Raw genomic sequence first — 19,885 nt, 5'->3', positions numbered from 1 at the left:
TACAGTTGAGAAAACTGAGGTTCAGAAATAAAACAATGGATCCATGTCTGTCAAAGTTTGATCTATGGAACATTTGCATCTAAGACACCTATATTAATCTTTTGAAATGCAGATTTCCAAGTCCCAATAGATTAGAACCTCAAGAATGACAGTCAAGTAGGCCTTATTTTATTTTTCTCTTCCAAGCTTTTACTCAAATTCCAGTTAGTTAACATACAGTGTGATGTTAGTTTTGCATGGTTCCCCCTTTCTCCACATCCTTGCCAACACCTGTTGTTTCTTGTGTTGTTGACTTTAGCCATTCTGACAGGTGTGAGGTGGTAACTCATTGGAGTTTTGATTTCTATTTCCCTGATGATCAGTGATGTTGAACATCTTTTCATGTGTTTGTTGGCCATCCGGATGTCTTCTTTGAAAAAACATCTATTAGTGTCTTCTGCCCATTTTTTAACTGGATTATTTGGTTTTGGGATGTTGAGTTTGATAAGTTCTTTATAGATTTTGGATACTAACCCTTTATCGGGTCATTTGCAAAAATTGTCTCCCATTCCATAGGCTGCCTTTTAGTTTTGTTGATTATTTCCTCCACCGTGAAGAAGGTTTTTATCTCGATGTAGTACCAATAGTTCATTTTTGCTTTTGTTTCCTTTGTCTTAGGAGACATATCTAATAAGTTCAGTAGCCTTTATTTTAAGTAAAGCCCCCTACCACAAAGTTTGAGAATCAATGCGGTAGTGTATTTCTATTCACATCTATAAAAGCTTTATCAGCATGCAAATGAGCATCTCTGTGATATAGCTTGGTTTAAGAGGGTTAAAAACTACATCCCCATGGTTTTGATACAGTGTGGAAAAGTAATCAAATGCATCAGTGGAGAATAATAATTGAATTCCCTCCACCTTGCACATACATTCTTACTTACAAAAGTCCTGTTCTTTGTCATCTAATGTCTAAACTCAGAAACCCAAAGCATAGTATTTTTAAATGTGCTTAAGTGTCTAGCATTTTTTTAAGAAATTAATTTTTTCTGGGGCATCTGGGTGGCTCACTTGCTTAAATGTCCAACTGTTGAATTTGGCTCAGGTCATGATCTCCGGGTGCATGAGTTTAAGCCCCGTGTTGAGCTCTGCATTGACAGCCTGGAACCTCCTTGGGATCCTCTGTCTTCCTTTTTCCCTGCTCCTCCCCCACTTGCTCTCTTTCTCAAAAATAAATAAACTTAAAACCCTACTGATTAAAAAAAATGAATTTTTTCTACCACCATACATTTTCCAGGTAGGTGAGTTTTAACTATTTAACCATTCTAGGTGAAACATAGCCAGTATTATGAATATTAGTAGAACCTGAGGGGGAAGTGAATTAAGTTACAGCTTCCTACATTTAGGTCTTCATTCATACAACAAACTCATTATTATTTTCCTTCTGTGGACACAAGTCCTTAGGGGCCAAGATATCTTGTTTGGGCAATAAAGTTTTTCCGTTCAAACAACTTACAGCTCTTGGGCACCTGGGTAGCTCAGTTGGTTGAGTGTCTGACTCTATTTCAGCTCAGGTCATGATCCCAGGGTTGTGGGATTGAGCCTTGGGTAGTGGTCCACACTGAGCATGGAGTCTGCTTAAGGCGCTCTCTTGTGGGTCACCTGGTTGGCTCAGTAGGTTAAGCGATGGACTCTTGGTTTTGACTCCGGCTATGATCTCATAGTTTGTGAGACTGAGCCCCGTGTTGGACTCTGTGCTGTCAGTGCAGAGCCTGCTTGGGATTTTCCCTCTCTCTGTGCTCCTCCCCTGCTCTCTCACTCTCTCTCAAATAAACATTTAAAAAAATTCTCCTCTTCCCTACTCATCAGCACTTTCTCTCTCAAATAAAAATCAAAAAAATAGAAAAAAAAACTTACAGCTCTTTATTAGGTGAAAACTGAATTTTATTCGTTTTAAAAACTGAAATCCTACTGAACAAAGCATGTGGACCTTAAGGACTGTCTTGGGTTAGGGACCTCTAAAAAGGCTTCATTAACCTGTGAGTGGAAGAGACAAGCGTGTCTTTGTGGAATGGGGACGTGCATGAGAGGTGTGTAGAAAGACGTTTACTGCAGCAAAAACAATATAAACGTCCACCTGTAAGGAAATGGATGAGTAAACAGAGAATGGAAAAAGGCCCTGGAACATGAAAATGAATGGACTAGATTCATATCTAAGAGCATGGAACAAGTAATAAAATAATGTTAAGGGGAAAAAAAATGTAAGTTGCATACTTACATTTATCTTACAGTAAGATACATACTGTATTATGCTATGCATGTTTTTTAAAAACCCAAACACATAAACACATTACAAAAGGTTGGAGGAAGGCTCACTTAATTTTTCATAGTGCTTGCCTCACAGGAGGTAGGAAACAAGAACAGGAATGAGAATTAAGTGAAATTCAGATTTCTGGATAATTTATTACTTTTTGAAAACAGCTCGAAACAGCCTAACAGTATTTGATGGGCATTTCTTGTGATGTGCATGGACATTTGTGATATTGTGTTGGTCCCTTTCGTGGTAATGTATGCGTTTTCTTTAAAAGTGGAAACAAGTGGAATTAACATCATCGGTTAGTGTTCATTTGATCAATCCGTGTGTGCAGTGGATAGAGACTTTTATTGTTTCCCTTTGCAGGTAAATGTCACTCGGGAAGACTCACCAAGTGAAGACCCGGTCTTCCTTAGAACTTTAGGGAAAGGAGACTGGTTTGGAGAGAAGGCCTTGCAAGGGTGAGTGGATCACATCGGACACGGTTTTGGTTTGCGCATGACATAAATTCCTGTCTTAAATATTGAGCTTCTAGCAAAAGAGGCCCTTTAATTAGTGTTTATCCTAATACCAGACACAGAGGCTTAATAATCGTTTTTATTTATTTCCATGTGGACTTGTAATGCATTTACATAGGCTTTAAGATAAATGGATTAGCTTCTGTAGTATAACGTTTTTACAGTAATGGAAAAATTTCCTAGCTTTGTGCTCAGTAACCACAATCTCTATAAAGACTCTAAAAGGGAGGGAAAAGTCTCTGCTAAGCTTACTTTGTGCGGTAGTTTTGCTCAGAATCCTAGGAAGGTGATTGGTTGAGAATTTGGAAATCCCTGAACCGACTGTACAAACCAAGGATCAGAAGGCAGTGGAGACTGGCTGGGATTCACGTCTGGGTAGTGGTTGTCCTCCCGGTGGTGGAGATAATGCACATGAACATTAACCATGGATGGACCCAGAGACGTATATTGCAAGGTCCCGGAAATTCTACTTGTAAAGCCTCGAGAAGCAAGCACTTGGGATTTCTTCCCACCTACTATGGAAGAAAAACCCAGTTGATTTTGGGCTACACATTTTACAGAATGCATGACAAATTTGGCAGATATATTTGGGTATTCTCTTCTTGTTTTCCAATAAACAACACATCTGAATTATCAGTATATATAGATGAGACTTTTCAAAACTCAGTGCAGGGTATGTGTGTGTGTACACACACATACATACTTGAATCAGAAATAACCAATAAACTTTTATTTTGGTATCAAATTCCAGGTGCAGGAGCGTCTGCTAGAGAGGAACCGCAATAGGCTATAATTCGTTCCGAAAATATTTGGAACACTGAGTTTTGCTTCCATTTCAAATTATGCCTTCTTTTAAAAATTACATTAGAAGCATTTTGTTTAAGATTGCTATGAAGAAATAACTCAGGGAGTTTTAATTTTTAAGCCACAATCACAGAGCAACTTTTCTTTTTCTGTTCCCACCCTTTCACAGCTATAGACATGAAACGGATCTGATAAGTCCTCCTAAGTACACCACATTAGCTAATGAAGATTCAGAACCAAATAGAACTAAATGCATTTGACTTTCTTTTTTTCTTTTCTTGTATGCGGTTCATTTGATCCTTATCTGATGAGCATGTACTTTCCGTTTGCTTTTTTCCAACAGCAAAGTCGGAAGAAATACCATATTCACTATACACGCACAAAAGAATGCGATAGGCACTAGCTTTTCAGTATAACGGGCAGAGACAGCATTGGTACTTGAATGTTTCTTTCCCTTGATTATCTGTAGAGGATGCTAGAGAATAATGCCACCTGATTCCTTTGGTCCAAGATTAAATGCCTGTGTGAAAAACGTCATTTCCAAAAGAGTCAAAGAAACAGAAACATTTTCAATCGTCTCTGATTGAGATCACAAGTGGAACACCAGACAATAAAACATAACTGGAAATTGACAGATTTCCTCTTGTTAGCTTATTGCCACTGAATTTTGGTGCCAATTAAAGAAAGCTTCGGTGGTGGTAACCCCTTCCTAGAATGTGTCTTAAGAAGTGACCCTGAAAAAAAAAAAAAAAAGAAGTGACCCTGAAGATACAGTTGATGGAAAAGTTACCAAATTTTCTCTGAGGTCAACATTTAATGGTATTCCTTCTAGACTGAATTCATTCTAGCATATGGCTATTCTCGTGAACTTTTTGGTGCCAAATTCTCTTTTGTCCGTATTCAGTCCTCCGTACACTGTCTCCTCACCCCCGCTGTCGCCCTACACCCCCTCTCTCCCCCAGCAGTTTCTTTCTTTCTTGTGCCCTTTGCTCTTACTTTCTCGCTACTCAGCCCGACTTTCTCAGCCTCCTCTAAGTGCCCTCTTACATGTCACCAGGGGTTTGCTACTTGCATCAGAGTATGCTCTTTCTTTTCTGTCTGGTCTTTTCTGTCGCTTCTCAGCCATAGTTTTACTCTGCGGACCACCCCTTCCTTTTTCAAACCTTCCTTTGGACCCTTGTCACTGTTAGCACTTCTTAGAATTTCTCATGTGATTTCCATTCATCAATGTTTTGTTCTCACTTCTCTTTATTACATACATCTTATGGCTGCGTGTTGCCTTGATGAGAAGAAGTCCATATACTTACATTCTGATTTGGGCTCAGTATCTGGTACTTTTCAGATACTCAACATGCATTTACTGAATGAATGAATGAATGAATGAATGAATGAATGAATGAACGAACAAACAAATGAGTCTCTCTCTAATGATGCCTAATCAGGTCATCGCTTCTTGGGATTGGTCACTTTCTCTGCTTGGATCTGTTTGGCAATGGGGAAAGGGTTATGAACTCACTTGTCTACAAGGGTTGCAGGCTGGTAATGTAAATGAGTAAAGTGAGGTGGGTAAGTAGAAGCCCTTACGTCAAGAGTACAGCAATTACTGAACACTAGCTCATTGCTACAGTTTTTTAAGCAGAAAAAAACTTAGGTTTTGGGAAAACAAATATGAAATGTGATTTTGTAACTTGATTAAAAAAAAAAAGCTCTGCAAGCAAAAAACAAAGCAAAACAACAACAACAACAAAACACTTCTGCAAACGATTTGACCTGTGAGCTGCCATTTTGTGATTTCTATCTACCTAAATTCAGTAAAGGAAGCCTATTAGGTTAACCCGTCTTATTTCCTTATTTTTTTTTAATGTTTTGATGTCCCATAGGTGTAACCTGTTTTTCACCCTGAGTATCTATGTTCCTTTTTGATCTTTTCTTTGAGTTTCATTGTTGCACACAAGAAACTCTAACCGTTCACAAATCAGATTGATTTGTTTTACTTGTTTCCCTCTAAAAACTGTAAAATTTTATGTTACTTTGAGATAGAAAATCTTCTGGGTACTATGTATCCTTTTGAGTAATAGCTATGCTTCTTGGCAAATCATATCATTTTTATATTTGGAAGAAAGATTACATAGTCAGCAATCTCTGTGTGTCCATAACAGCTTTTCAGATCATTGTTTTCACTCATGTAAAATTTATACATACTGGGAATTGTTGCTTTATTTTTTCAAGGATGTCCAGCAGACCATTAAAATACTGGTAATTTTGGGGCGCCTGGGTGGCGCAGTCGGTTAAGCGTCCGACTTCAGCCAGGTCACGATCTCGCGGTCTGTGAGTTCAAGCCCCGCGTCAGGCTCTGGGCTGATGGCTCAGAGCCTGGACCCTGTTTCTGATTCTGTGTCTCCCTCTCTCTCTGCCCCTCCCCCATTCATGCTCTGTCTCTCTCTGTCCCAAAAAATAAATAAACGTTAAAAAAAAAAAATTTAAAAAAAAATAAATAAATAAAATAAAATACTGGTAATTTTGACATGAATTTTTGACCATTATTTTTAAATTTTAGTGTGCCTGATATGAGTACTGGGTAAGCCCATGGTAGATAATTGAATGACAAAGCTGCGATGTGACCTTGGCCCCCTGACTCCAGAACTTGGCTTTCGAGTTCTGCCTCTAGAAATAACAAGCTCCATTTCCTTGTTCTCTGGAGACAGTCGAGTCATAGATATGATACAATCTATATCATCAACATCCATTAACCCCATTAACCAATAGCATCTCATTACCGGAAGTATTGAAGTCATGGATTGCTTTCACTTTTGTTGGTTGACGTGAAGCAAATTACTCTGTATTCTTTGGCTCACTCACTATTTTTTTTTTTTTTTTTTTTGGCCATGATAATAGTTTTTCCACACCAGAGAGAGGGCAAAATGTTGTACTCTTGACAGAAGTGCTCTTTCCTTATGTACACGAAAACTACACTTGTGTTTAAGTTAAGTTACTGCAGGTGTAGTCCAGTAACTCATGAGTCAGTCCATCCCACTCTGACTCACTGTGGCTTCACGCTCTACACCTGACTCGAAACCACGCAGAATCCACACGGGCATCAGATGGTGTCATATTCTAAGCCACACCCGCACTTTGCATCAGAGGTAATAGGAAAAAAACCTAAGACTCAGTGGAACCCGACAGATGGGGCTGAGCTCCCCCTGACCCCTGCCCCCTGACGTTTGAGTCTTCAGCGTGGCATGTGGGTAAGAGTTCAAGCTCAGAAATCAGTCGACATGGGTTAGGGTCCACTTGTCACTGACAGATCATGAGACCCTCAGAGGTTCTCCTGTAATCAGAAATGGAGGTGGTGATTATACCTGACTCTTTTTTTGGTCGTTGAGAGGAATAATCAAGGGGATTGTTATAAAGCATTTGAATGAGTGCCTAGAATTTAAATTACGCTCAAAGAAAGTTAGCTGCTGTCATCAGTGCTGCCACCATCCTGTTTCCACTGTCATTAGCAATAGCCTCCGCGCGGTGATCCCTGTCCCCGTTGTCATTCCAAGAAGGCTCTGTTACTTCTTGGCCAGAGTTTAGAATGCTTGGTATAATTGGCATAGCATTACATGTGGGGTCAACCACTCACCGATTATATAACTCTGAGCAAGCCAGTTAACCTCTCTGGGTCTCTGGTTCTGAATTTGTAAACTGAGACCATTGAACTAGATGATCTCTAGCTTTCCTTAGGTCACAGGCTCCGCTTCCCTTGGGATTTTGCCTCTTTACAGCTGGAACAGACCACTGGATGCCAAATGCAGCCCTGTGCCACCCTGTTAAATGGTGGCATTTAATAACAGGCCACTGCCAGAGGGCCCTTCCCTCCAGGAACCCTCCTAGCTATTTCCAGTCTTCTGAACACCATTGCCACGTGCTAGGTCTGTCCTTGTTGATGGAAAAAAGAAGCAGCCATTTCTGTATTTCCCCAGATTCTTCCCTCAAGGACCATGATCTTGGGAAGGTGAATTAACATTTCTGAACCTGTCTTCCCCCCTCTCTCTTTTGTTAATTAATAAAATGATAGCCCATCAAAGGATAGAATACTGGATAGTGCACTTCAATACTTTGCCATATTTGAATCTGATAAATTATTCATGTGTTTATTTGGAAATAAAACATGATAGATACAATTCAAGGCTCTTTGGTATCCTTGTCATTCTTTCCCTCCCACCATCATCTCTTGAGGTTGACCATGTACACCCTCACTGCTTATGTGTCTATAATTTATTATATATATTTTATTCATGTACGTAAGCGTATCTTATTTGTCTTAAATTTTTACACATCTGAAATCTCTCTTTGATTTTGCATCAATATGTCATTTTTCTTTCTTTTCCTTCTGTCATGCGAATTGCATTTCTGCCATCCCTTATTTAGAAATTTTCCCTTTTTCTATTTTAATGATTAACTTTAGATTTGTAATAGGTATAGCTAGTATGTAATGTTCACCGTTGCTCTGTCCTTCTCTTGAATGATACAAGGATTCTCCTGTGTTCAAACCACTCATACCATTTTCTCTCTAGTTTTCTAGGCTATGACTCCACCTGGTTGGTAAATCCTTAGGTATTAGTCATTATTGTGACTAATTATTAGTCATTATTATGACTAATTAGTCATTATTATACCAGCGCATTCCTTTTGGGTTTATTCTTTAATAGTTGTTCATAGATTATCTGTTTACACTTTCTGCTTTTGCCTATATGTGCCCTGGGCTGTGCATAGAAATCTAGGTTAAAATTTATTTATTCTCAGCATTTTAAAGCAAGTCGGTTGTCTTCTGGCATCCATAGTGTGCAGTGAGTCAAATCACTGTTCCTTTGTAGGTCGTGTGCCTTTTTCTTTGGTCGCTATCTCTTTGTCTTTGATGTTGTGCACTTTTTCCTACATTGTCTAGAGGCAGATATGTTTTCTTTTCCTTCATATCACTCTTTGTATTCTTTGGTCCTGAGAATATAGTTTTCCTTAATTCTAGAAAATTCTAAGCATTATCTCTGCATACTCTCTTTCACCCCCCTTTCTCTTAATCTCTCACTTGGGGGTTCCCTATGTTCCAGGTTTCTTTTTTTTTTTCAACGTTTATTTATTTTTGGGACAGAGAGAGACAGCATGAACGGGGAAGGGGCAGAGAGAGAGGGAGACACAGAATCGGAAACAGGCTCCAGGCTCTGAGCCATCAGCCCAGAGCCTTACAACGGGGCTCGAACTCACAGACCGCGAGATCGTGACCTGGCTGAAGTCGGACGCTCAACCGACTGCGCCACCCAGGCGCCCCCCTATGTTCCAGGTTTCAACTCCTCAGTGTACCATTCTTGCCTTATTTTCTCACGTCTGTATCTTCTTGCACTGTATCATTCCATGTTGCCTTTGTGATGGGATCTGGGCAATTCTCTCCCTTCACCTGCATCAAGTCTTAAATTTGACCCATCCACCGAGGAGTTTCCCAGTGATTAGTTTTTAAATATGACTTTTAGAAGTTCAACTTGGCACACCACAGTGGTTAGTGAGCTCTGCAATGAGACTGCCTGGGTTTGCATCCCAGCCCTCCCATTTATAAGATGTGTGATCTTGTTTCCCTTCATTTCTTTGCAGTTCAGATTCATGGTTTGTAAAATGGGACTAATCGTACCTGGCTACATACAGTTGGTCATTAATAAGCCAAGTAATGTATATAGCATGTATGTTAGAATGATAATAATAAACTGATATTCATTAGATAAGTAAATCATGTTAGCTGTGCATAGCGATCTGTCTTCATGTCTGTCTGTATTATTTCCTGTTTATATTTTCTTTTCTTTTATTATTTTTAAACTATTATTTGATATTTTGTTACTTTCACTTTGATGTATAGATCCTAACATTTCTTATATCTGCAGATCCTTCCTGTTTTATTGCGTGGCTTATTATAGCTTGGGGAGGTTTCGCTTCATTTTTGTTTGTCTTTTTGCTCTCCCACTTTGAGCGGAGCTGGTAGACTGACAGACTCCCTGGGGCCGGGGCCATGTCTTCATGGCTATTTCATTTTTGCCTTCGCGAGGATGGGCTTCAGCTTCATGTCCTTGTACCATGAAGATAGGAGAGAGATCTCATGTCCCAGTTGTTAGGCTTGGGTTTCTGTTTCTCTCAGGGAAAATCTCTTGGACCAACAGAGAGTGAGCACTTTTCTTTTACCTCCTTCCCTCCCTTCCTCCTTCCTTCATTCCTTCCTTCTTTTTTTCATTTTAATTCCAAGGTAGTTAACATACAGTGTTATATTAGTTTCGGGTGTATAGTGTAGCAATTAAGCAATTCTGTACATTACTACAAACTTTATACATACATACACGCACTATATGTTACACCATAAATGTATTCTTTTTTTTTTTTTTTTTAATTTTTTTTTTAGCGTTTATTTATTTTTGAGACAGAGAGAAACAAAGCATGAACGGGGGAGGGTCAGAGAGAGGGAGACACAGAATCTGAAACAGGCTCCAGGCTCTGAGCTGTCAGCACAGAGCCCGACGCGGGGCTCGAACTCACGGACCGTGAGATCACGACCTGGGCCAAAGTCAGCCACTTAACCGACTGAGTCACCCAGGCGCCCCCATAAATGTATTCTTAATACACATCGCCTGTTTCACTGATTTCTCCCACTACCCACCTCTCCTCTGGTACCCAGTTTGTTCTCTATAAATAACAGTCTATTTCTTGGTGTGCTTCTTTGTACATTGGTTTTGTTTTGTTTTGTTTTCCACATATGAGTAAAATTAGATGGTATTTATCTTTCTCTGACTGACATATTTCACTTGGCCTTATACCCTCTAGATCCATCCATGTTGTTGTGACTGGCAAGGTTTCATTCTTTTTCTGGCTGTGTAATATTCCATTGGAACACACACACACACACACACACACACACACACACACTCACACACACTTAACATCTTTATCCTTTCATCTAGCATTGGATACTTGGGTTGCTTCCATATTTGGCTATTTTCAAACAATGCTACAATAAACAGAGGGGTACATATATCTTTACAAATTGGTGTTTTTGTTTTTATTGGGTAAATACAAGTAGTGAGATTACTGGATTGTATGGTAATTCTGTTTTAATTTTTTGAAGAACCTCCATACCGTTTTCCACAGTGGCTGCACCAGGTTGCATTTCTACCAACAGTGCCCAAGAGTTCCTTTTTCTCCACATCCCTGTCCAACTTGTTGTTTCTTGTGGTTTTGATTTTAGCCATTCTGACAGATGTAAGGTGATATCTCATTGCAGCTTTGATTTGCATTTCCCTGATGAGTGATGTTGAGCATCTTTTCACATGTCTGGTTGGCCATCTGGATGTCTTTTTTGGAGAAATGTCTATTTATGTCTTGTGCCCATTTTTAATTGCATTATTTGCTTTATGTGTGTTGAGTTGTATAAATTCCTTATATATATCAGATATGAACCCTTTATCAGATATGTCATTTGCAAATTATCTTCTCCTATTCAGTAGATTGTCTTTTAGTTTTGTTGATTGTTTCCTTTGCTGTGCAGAAACTTTTTGTTTTGATGTAGTCCCAGTGGTTCACTTTTGCTTTTGTTTCCCTCACCTCAAGACATATTTAGAAAAATGTTACTGCAGCCAATGTCAGCGAAATTACTGCCTGGGTTCTCTTAAAGCGTTTTTATAGTTTCAGGTCTCACCTTTAGGTGAGTTTAGGTCTTGAATACTTTTTGAGTTTATTTTTGTGTATGGTGTAAGAAACTGGCCCAATTTCATTCATGTAGCTGTCCAGTTTGTCTCTTTGTTGAAGAGACTGTGTCCTGTTGTATATTTTTGCCTTCTTTGTCAAAAATTTGACCATAAATGGTGGATTTATTTCTGGGTTCTCTACTCTGTTCCATTGACCTGTATGTCTGTTTTTGTGCCAGTACCATACTATTTTGATTACTACAGATTTGGATTATATCTTGAAATCTGGGATTGTGATACCTCCTGCTTTATTGTTCTTCTCAACATTGCTTTGGCTATTTGGGGTCTTTTGTGGTTGCATGCAAATTTTAGGATTATGTTTTCTAGTTCTGTGGAAAATGCTGTTGGGATTTTGATAGGGATTGTATTAAATCTATTTTGGTAATATGGACATTTTGACAATATTGGTTCTTCCAATCTATGAGCACAGAATTACTTGCCATTTGTCTGTGTCACCTTCAGTTTCTTTCATCATTGTTTTAGAGTTTCCAGAGTACAGGTCTTTCACTTCTTAGGTTAAGTTTATTCTTTGGTATTTATTCTTTTTGGTTGTAAATGGGACTGTTTTATTCATTTCTTTTTCTGTTTCTTCATTATTAGTGTATACAAATCTAATGGGTTTCTGCATATTTTGTATCTTGTGACCTTAGTAAATTCATTTATCAGTTCTAATAGTTTTTTTGGTGGAGTCGTTAGGGTTTTCTATATATAGTATCATGTTGTCTGCAAATGGGGAAAGTTTTACTTCTTCCGTACCAATTTGGATGCCTTTTATTTCTTTCTTTTGTCTGTTTGCTGCAGATAGGACTTCCAGTACTATGTTGAATAAAAGTGATGAGAGCGGACATCCTTGTCTTGTTCCTGATCTTAAGGGAAAAGCTCTCGGTTTTTTACCATTGAGTATGATGTTAGCTGTGGATTTTTCATATATGACCTTTATTATGTTGAGGTATGTTCCCTAAACTGACTTTGTTTAGGGTCTTTCCTCCTCATGATGGAAGTTGTACTTTGTCACACTCTTTTTCTGTATCTATTGAAATTATGATAGGGTTTTTATTATTTCTTTTGTTGATGTGCTGCATCCTGGGAATAAATCCTACTTGATCGTGGTAATGGCACTTATATTAGTGGATTCGATTTGCTAATACTTTGAGGACTTTTGCATGTATGTTTATCAGAGATACTGGTCTGTAGTTCTCCTTTTTTTTTTTTTTTTTTGTAGCGTCTTTATCCGGGTTTGGTATCCAGTATAATGCTGGCCTGGTAGAATGATTTTGGAAGCTTTCCTTCTTCTTCTATTTTTGGAATAGTTTGAGAAGAACGAGTATTAACTCTTCTTTAAATGTTTGGTCAAATTCACCTGTGAAACCATCTGGTCCTGGACTTTGGTTTATTGGGAGTTTATTACTGATTCAATTTCATTGCTAGTAATCAATCTGTTCCAATTTTCTCTTTCTTCCTGATTCACTTTTGGGAGGTTATGTTTCTAGTTATGTATCCATTTCTTTTAGGTTGTCCAATTTGTTGGTATATAATTTTTCATAATATTCTCTTGTAATCCTTTATATTTCTGTGATTCGGTCATTATTTATCCTCTTTTGTTTCTGACTTTGTTTGAGCCATCTTCTTCCTCCTCCTCTTTTGTTGAATCTGGCTAGACATTTATCAATTATGTTGCTCTTTTCAAAGAAACAGCTCCTGGTTTCATTAATCTGCTATATTGGTGGGGTGTTTTTTTAGTTTCTGTTTCATTTATTTCTGCTCAAATCATTATTATTTTTCTTGCTTCTATTGGTTTTAGGTCTTGTTTGTTCTTTTTCCAGCTCCTTTAGATGTAAGGTTAGGTTGTTTGATGAGATTTTTCTTGCTTCTTGAGGTAGACCTGTATTGCTATAAACTTTCCTCTTAGAACAGTTTTTGCTACATCCCAAAGGTTTTGGACCATTGTGTTTTCATTTTCATTTCTATGTAGTTTTTTATTTCTTCTTTTATTTCTTGGTTGGCCCATTCATTGTTTAGTAACATCTTATTTAACTTCCATGTATTTGTGTTCTTTCCAGATTTTTTCTTGTGGTTGATTTCTAGTTTTCTAGAATTGTGGTCAGAAAAGATGTGTGATATGACTTTGATCTTTTTGAATTTGTTGAGACTTGTGCCCTAAAATGTGATGTATTCTGGAGAATGCTCCATGGGCGCTTGAATAGCATGTGAATTCCACTGTGTTTAGATGGAGTGTTTTGAATGTATCTCTTAGATGCATCTGGTCCAGTGTATTATTCAAAGCCACTGTTTTCCTTTTTGATTTTATGTTTGGATGATTCCTCCACTGGTGTAAGTGAAGTGTCAAGTCTCCTACTGTTATTGTATTACTATTTATTACTTCCTGTATGTTTGTTAAGAGGTGCTTTATGCATTTGGGTACTTTCATGTTGGGTACGTAAATACTTACTCTTGTTTTCTTGTTGGATTGTCCCCTTTATAATTATGTAGTGTCCTCCTTTGTCTCTTGTTACAGTCTTTGTTTTAAAGTCAATTTTGTCTAATGTAAGTATTGCTACTCCAGCTTTCTTTTCACTGCTGTTTGCATAAGTGCTTTTCCACCCCTTCCCTTTCAGTCTCCATGTGTCTCTTCTTTCTGAAATGCATCCAGAGAGAGTTATTTCTAAAGCTTATGGCTCATGTTTAGAAATACTCTGGAACTCTGGCTATGTGAAGGGCTTCGTCCCATTTGCTATCTTGATTGGACCATAGTCAGCCTTCTCCACCCGTCCCCATGGGCTCTCCTGTCCAGCTCCAGCTCATTTCTCCAACCTAGGCCCCTTCTCTTTGCATAGCACTGGAGATTTGCAGGGTTTTGTTTTGTTTCTTTTGTCTTAGTGATGATTATAATTAGTTAGCAAAGATTATTCTTTTGAGAATTGAATTGGTAATCCATGTAAGATGTAGCAGAATATCTAGGGGGATTTTTCCTGTTATCTTGGATCTGTGGCTAAGGTTCAAAGCTAAAAAACTGCCAGTATGTAGGGCCAATTCTTCTGTAGAGCTGACTGGGAAGAACCAAAATCACTGTATTGGTACCACTACTCCATCTGCAAGATGGCCTGTTGGGGAGAGCAGTATTGATCAAAAGAAGTTGTTTTCTCTGTTTTTGGGTACTAGCTTACTTTGATGTTGAGAATTTACAGGTAAACAGGCCATTAAACTAGAGTGTGCTGAGTGATACTGTGGCAGAAGCCCACAGTGCCATAGCCACATTATCATATCTGTATCACTATCCTAAAACTTTTTCCTGAGTTCCAGACCCAGTTTCCTATGGGGCCTGCCCACTTAGATATCACTCAGATATCTCAAATGGTGCTTGGGCAAATACATTCACATTGTCTCTCTTCCCAAGCAAATCTCTGCCAAGTAGTCTCTTGTAATAACTGCTTTGCAAACCAGAAATTTGGGCGTCATCCCTGACTCTTTCCTCTCTTGACATCCCTATACCACTGATCTCTAATCTGTTGACTGTGCCTTCTAAGTAATTATCAACATCACCTTTGTCTTGTTTTCGCTGCCACTGTTCTGATTAGTGCCCCCATGATGTGGTGTCAGCTGGACTAATGTTGTTCCTCCCAATTGGTCACCCTGTGTACAGTCTTGTGTACCTTGCATCAACTCCACTTACTATGGTTATGACACTTTCTCATTATTAATTTTGACGGGGGCCAAAATAAGTTACTGCAAATTGAGAGCCTTAAAACAATAGAATTTTACTCTTTAATAATTCTGGAGGCTATCAATCCAAAATACAGGTGTCACCATGGCCATGTTTTCTCTGAAAGCTCTGGGGAAGAATCTGTTCCATGCCTCCTTCCTAGCTTCTGGTGGTTGTCAGCAATATTTGGCATCGTTGCCATATGGCTTCATCATTTCAATTTCTGGTTCTGTCTTCCCATGGCTGTCTCCCCTCTGTGTGTGTCTTTGTTTCAAAATCTTTCTCTTTTTACAAGGACAGTAGTCATTGAATTTAGGGCCAACCCTAATCCAATATGGCAGCATCTTAACTTGATTATGTCTGCAAGGACCATATTTCCAAATAAGCTCACGTTCACACGTTCTGGAGCTTAGGACTTTAACATTGCATTTGGGGGAACACAGTTCAACCCACAACATTCTCTGCAACAAATGGGTTCCTGTCACTTTTCCTTCTCACGGGCTCCCTGTGATGCCCCCAGCTGGGAGGTCTGTTCTTGTATTACCCCTGCAGTCTCATCCCCCACACGCCTGCCTCATGATCTGTGCTCTGGTCATACTGAGATCTCCAGTGTCCCCATCATCCCTATGATATAGTTTAGTTTTAGGCATTTTCCACTGAATGATCTTTTATGATTATAGTCCCTCCTGGCATGGATGAATAACTAAACTTATAATAAGCCCCAAGTGGGATATTAAAAACTGGCAGCCTAGCACAGCACAGAGCCTAAGTGTTCAGGCATATAGAAGCTGTCTGTTCCTCTGAAGTCATTTATTACTCATGATAGGTACATATCCTCTTACATCTTGACATAAAGATACCTGGGATACAGTGGTCCATTAGGTTTTGAGGTCAAGGACCCCATCAGAGGATTGATGTAAATCACATCTTGGTTTAATATAAATATTAATATAAAATATTAATATACAATATTAATATAATATAAAATATACACACACATCCCCCCACACGCATATGCACAACTCTTTCCCACACACACGTCCTAAATTATAGATATTAGCATGCAAATGCCTCTGGCCTAGCTTCCACAGACAATAATGAAGATAATCAACAAAATTCAAACACATGATCTTTGAACTTCTCTGAAAACACCTTCCCCTGGAATATAAAGTTAGTTGCACGAAATAGTATTTTGTTGTTGTTTCTTGAATTTATCTGATAATCTTATTAATACTTTAGCCCACACTGTAGATTCAAATATTGTTAGTGGTTGAGGGGCGCCTGGGTGGCGCAGTCGGTTAAGCGTCCGACTTCAGCCAGGTCACGATCTCGCGGTCCGTGAGTTCGAGCCCCGCGTTGGGCTCTGGGCTGATGGCTCAGAGCCTGGAGCCTGTTTCTGATTCTGTGTCTCCCTCTCTCTCTGCTCCTCCCCCGTTCATGCTCTGTCTCTCTCTGTCCCAAAAATAAATAAACGTTGAAAAAAAAAAAATTGAAAAAAAAAAATATTGTTAGTGGTTGATTTAGCTTAGTATAACTGTCAGTCACTGATCAGCAACCCAAGATATGTTAGTTTTAGGTAAATTAAGAAATAGATTGTTTAGAAAAATCCTGTTAAATGCAAGGGGATTTATAAAAGAGGACTTCCATGGTAGATGAAGGCTTTATGCCTGTGTATATGAGCGATTGTTTACATAAAAGGGATCAAATTTTCGTAGATGGTTGGGGAAACATCAGGGTGTCTCAGTATTTTCCTATAAAATGACTTTCTTTATCCCTACTGCCTTAAATATAAGGTCGTTTTCAATGCTGGAAATTGAGCTACTTACAAAACAATTCAGTCCCTCATTGTTATTGTCCAACATGCCATTCAGACAAATAATTTCCTTTAGGTGCCACAAGATAAGAAAATATAATGTAAATTTGAAAATCTCTTCAAAAACAGATACAAAATGTTTCATTTGAAGTTAATGTTCTTGTTAATGAACTTGGCTCGTGTTTTGTGTCTCTGTCATTTTTATTCCTTCCAAGTCTAGGTGATTGCTCCTTCATTTTTCTTTCATACAGGGTAGAAGAAAAATGACTTGTTATAAATCATACTTTGAGTAGGCAACAAAGATTTTAATTGCTTAGACTCATTGTTATTATTCTAATCACTTGCGATGCCTGAAAAAAAATGTTTGAAAGCACTCTGAATATTCTTGCCAAAAATTATCTTTGAACGTAACGTTTACTCGGGTGTTCTGATGAAGGCTGCGCCACACGAAATGAGCCTTTCCAGCTATGTTTGGCCTCACATTGTTTTCATGCCTCATTCATACGGTGAAATGTGAGTGGGAGTATTTCAGAAAAAAATATGCTGTGTGGTAACTGTCTTACCCCATACTCCAAGCATTAGGGCGAGTACAATTTAGGACATTTTAAATAGCATTTAAAGAGCTTCTCACAGTTTTGGAGGCTGGATGTTGGAGATCGGGGTGCAGCATAGTTGGGTTCTTGGGAGGACTTTTCTTGTGGCTTGTATGTGACTGCTTCTTGTTTTGTGCTCACATGGCATTTCCTTGGTCGTGTGCATGTGGGGACAGAGCGCAAGCTCTCTGGTGGCTTTTCTTATAAAACCTCCACCCTTATGACATCATCTAAACCTAAGTATCTCCCAAAAAGCTCCATTGGATACCATCGTATTGGAGGTTAGGGTTCCAACACATGAGCTGGGGTAGGGGTACACAACTGAGTCCTTACCATTGACCGGTTGATTCTCCACAGCAGTCTGAAGGCAATTCGCTAAGAAAAGTCAACATTTTCTACAAGTGGTGTTAAAACAATTGAATATCCATTAAGTTAAAAAAAAAAATTGGCCCTCTACATGAACCGTGTATGGAAATTCAGTTACAATCTATCCTAACCAAAATTATTAAGTCTTTAAGAGGAAAATAGGAGATGAATGTTGAGAACTTTTGTTTAATGTTGATGAATGTTGATGAATGTTAGGCACTTTTGTTTAATATATCATAGCAAAACATCCATAAAAGTGGAAAATTGGGCATCATTGAAATGAAGAATTTCTATTCTTGAAAAGAAACATTATTAGGAGTAAGAAAATACTTTCTCTCCATAGACCAAGAGAAAATATTTGTGAAAGTAAATTATAACCTGAAAAAGGACTTGATTTCAGAATATATTAAGAAACTCTCAAATTTCTAATAAGAAAACAAAAAAGCCAATTTTTAAAAGGCACATGATTTGAACAGGTTATCTCCCCAATGAAGAGAAAATGATCATTAAAAAAGCAGGCAATCTTCTCATCATGATTTGTCATAGGGAAATGCAAATTAAAACCATGATGAAATAGGGGCGCCTGGGTGGCTCAGTTGGTTAAGTGTCCAACTTCGGCTCTGGTTGTGATCTTACGGCAGTTCGTGAGTTCGAGCCCCACGTCGGGCTCTGTGCTGACAGCTCAGAGCCTGGAGCCTGCTTCAGATTCTATGTCTCCCTCTCTCTCTGCTTCTCCCCTGTTCATGCTCTCTCTCTCTCAAAAATAGATAAAAATTAAAAAAAAAAAAACTATAATGAAATACTACTGTACAGCTATTAGAATGCCTAAGATTTTTTTTTTTTTTTTTTTTTATTTTTGGGACAGAGAGAGACAGAGCATGAACGGGGGAGGGGCAGAGAGAGAGGGAGACACAGAATCGGAAACAGGCTCCAGGCTCCGAGCCATCAGCCCAGAGCCTGACGCGGGGCTCGAACTCACGGACCGCGAGATCGTGACCTGGCTGAAGTCGGCCGCTTAACCGACTGCGCCACCCAGGCGCCCCTAGAATGCCTAAGATTTAAGAGATTGACCATCCCGAGTGCTAAAGAGGATGTGGAGACAGAACTCCCATGCATGGCTAGTGGGAATGTAAAATGGTATGACCACTTTAGAAAACAGTTCGGCCGTTTCTTGAAACGTGAAACATATCACCTGCCATGTACTCGGCTGTTCCATTCCTAGATATTTACATGAAAGGTTCTGTAAAGACAGAGACTTGGACAAAAACGTTTATGACAGCTTTCTATATAACGGTCCCAAACTCGAAACAACCCAAATGTGTATCAGCGTTTGAATGGATAATCAAATCCTGGGCTAGCCATACAATGAAGTACTATTTAGTAGTAAACAGAATGAAGTTTTGATTTAGTCACCAATATAGAGGAATCTTAAAATCATGATAATGAGTGAAATAAGCCACATAAAAAGTACATACTGTATGGTTCCATTTCTGTACAACTAGAAAATGCCAGCTACTCTGTGGTCACAGAAAACAGAGTAGGGGTTACCGGGGATGGGGGTTGGCGGGATGCAGAGATGATAAAGCGATGTCAGGAACCTTTGGGGAGGGTGCGTTATGCTCATTACCTTGGGTGCAATAATAGAATCGTGAGTGTCGGTAAATGTCGCAAGTTTTTAAATTGTGTACTTTAAACGTCCGCAGTTTATGTCAGTTTTATGTCAGTAAAACTGTTACAATGTTTTCAAACTCACTGAACAATCTGTGAGGTGTCCTGGATATAATCAAGTGTCAGCAAGGGACCTGCCAACTCTCCTGTAGGTCATTACCCACCCACCCCCACTCCGTGCTCTGAAGGCTCAGGGCTTCCGTGTTCCTATTTGCAGAATGTCTGTTAATGACACTATGTTTCTGCAACTTGCTTTACCTCACTCGCCAGTACCAGGCGGTGTTAGGTAATGTATTTAGAGAGCCAGGAGTGCAGCAAACCCTCTGACAGGAGTAGTGATGGAAAGTCCCGCGGTGGAGTTTTGCACACGT

At 39.0% G+C, this 19,885-nt stretch overlaps 1 protein-coding gene and 1 long non-coding RNA gene across 6 annotated transcripts in view; both read left to right on the top strand.

The window, feature by feature from the left end:
* PRKG1 (protein kinase cGMP-dependent 1) overlaps window positions 1–19,885 on the top strand; it is a 1,267,967-nt gene that overhangs the window by 1,050,881 nt on the left and 197,201 nt on the right. For all 5 annotated transcript variants that reach the window (XM_086679490.1, XM_086679489.1, XM_086679491.1 and 2 more), the window contains one exon: window positions 2,659–2,753. In XM_086679490.1, coding sequence (XP_086535616.1) covers window positions 2,659–2,753 — 95 coding nt within the window. The remainder of the gene's footprint in view (window positions 1–2,658; window positions 2,754–19,885) is intronic.
* LOC147575743 (uncharacterized) lies at window positions 8,247–16,073 on the top strand. The gene is made up of 3 exons (XR_015241512.1): window positions 8,247–8,707; window positions 8,938–9,984; window positions 10,228–16,073. It is a non-coding gene; the product is annotated as an uncharacterized LOC147575743 (long non-coding RNA).

This window comes from Puma concolor, chromosome D2, assembly GCF_028749965.1.
Source record: "Puma concolor isolate L17-30 chromosome D2, mPumCon1.1.hap2, whole genome shotgun sequence".
NCBI lineage: Eukaryota > Metazoa > Chordata > Mammalia > Carnivora > Felidae > Puma > Puma concolor.
Note: the sequence above shows the minus strand (reverse complement) of the source record. Positions and strands in the feature narration are given on the sequence as shown.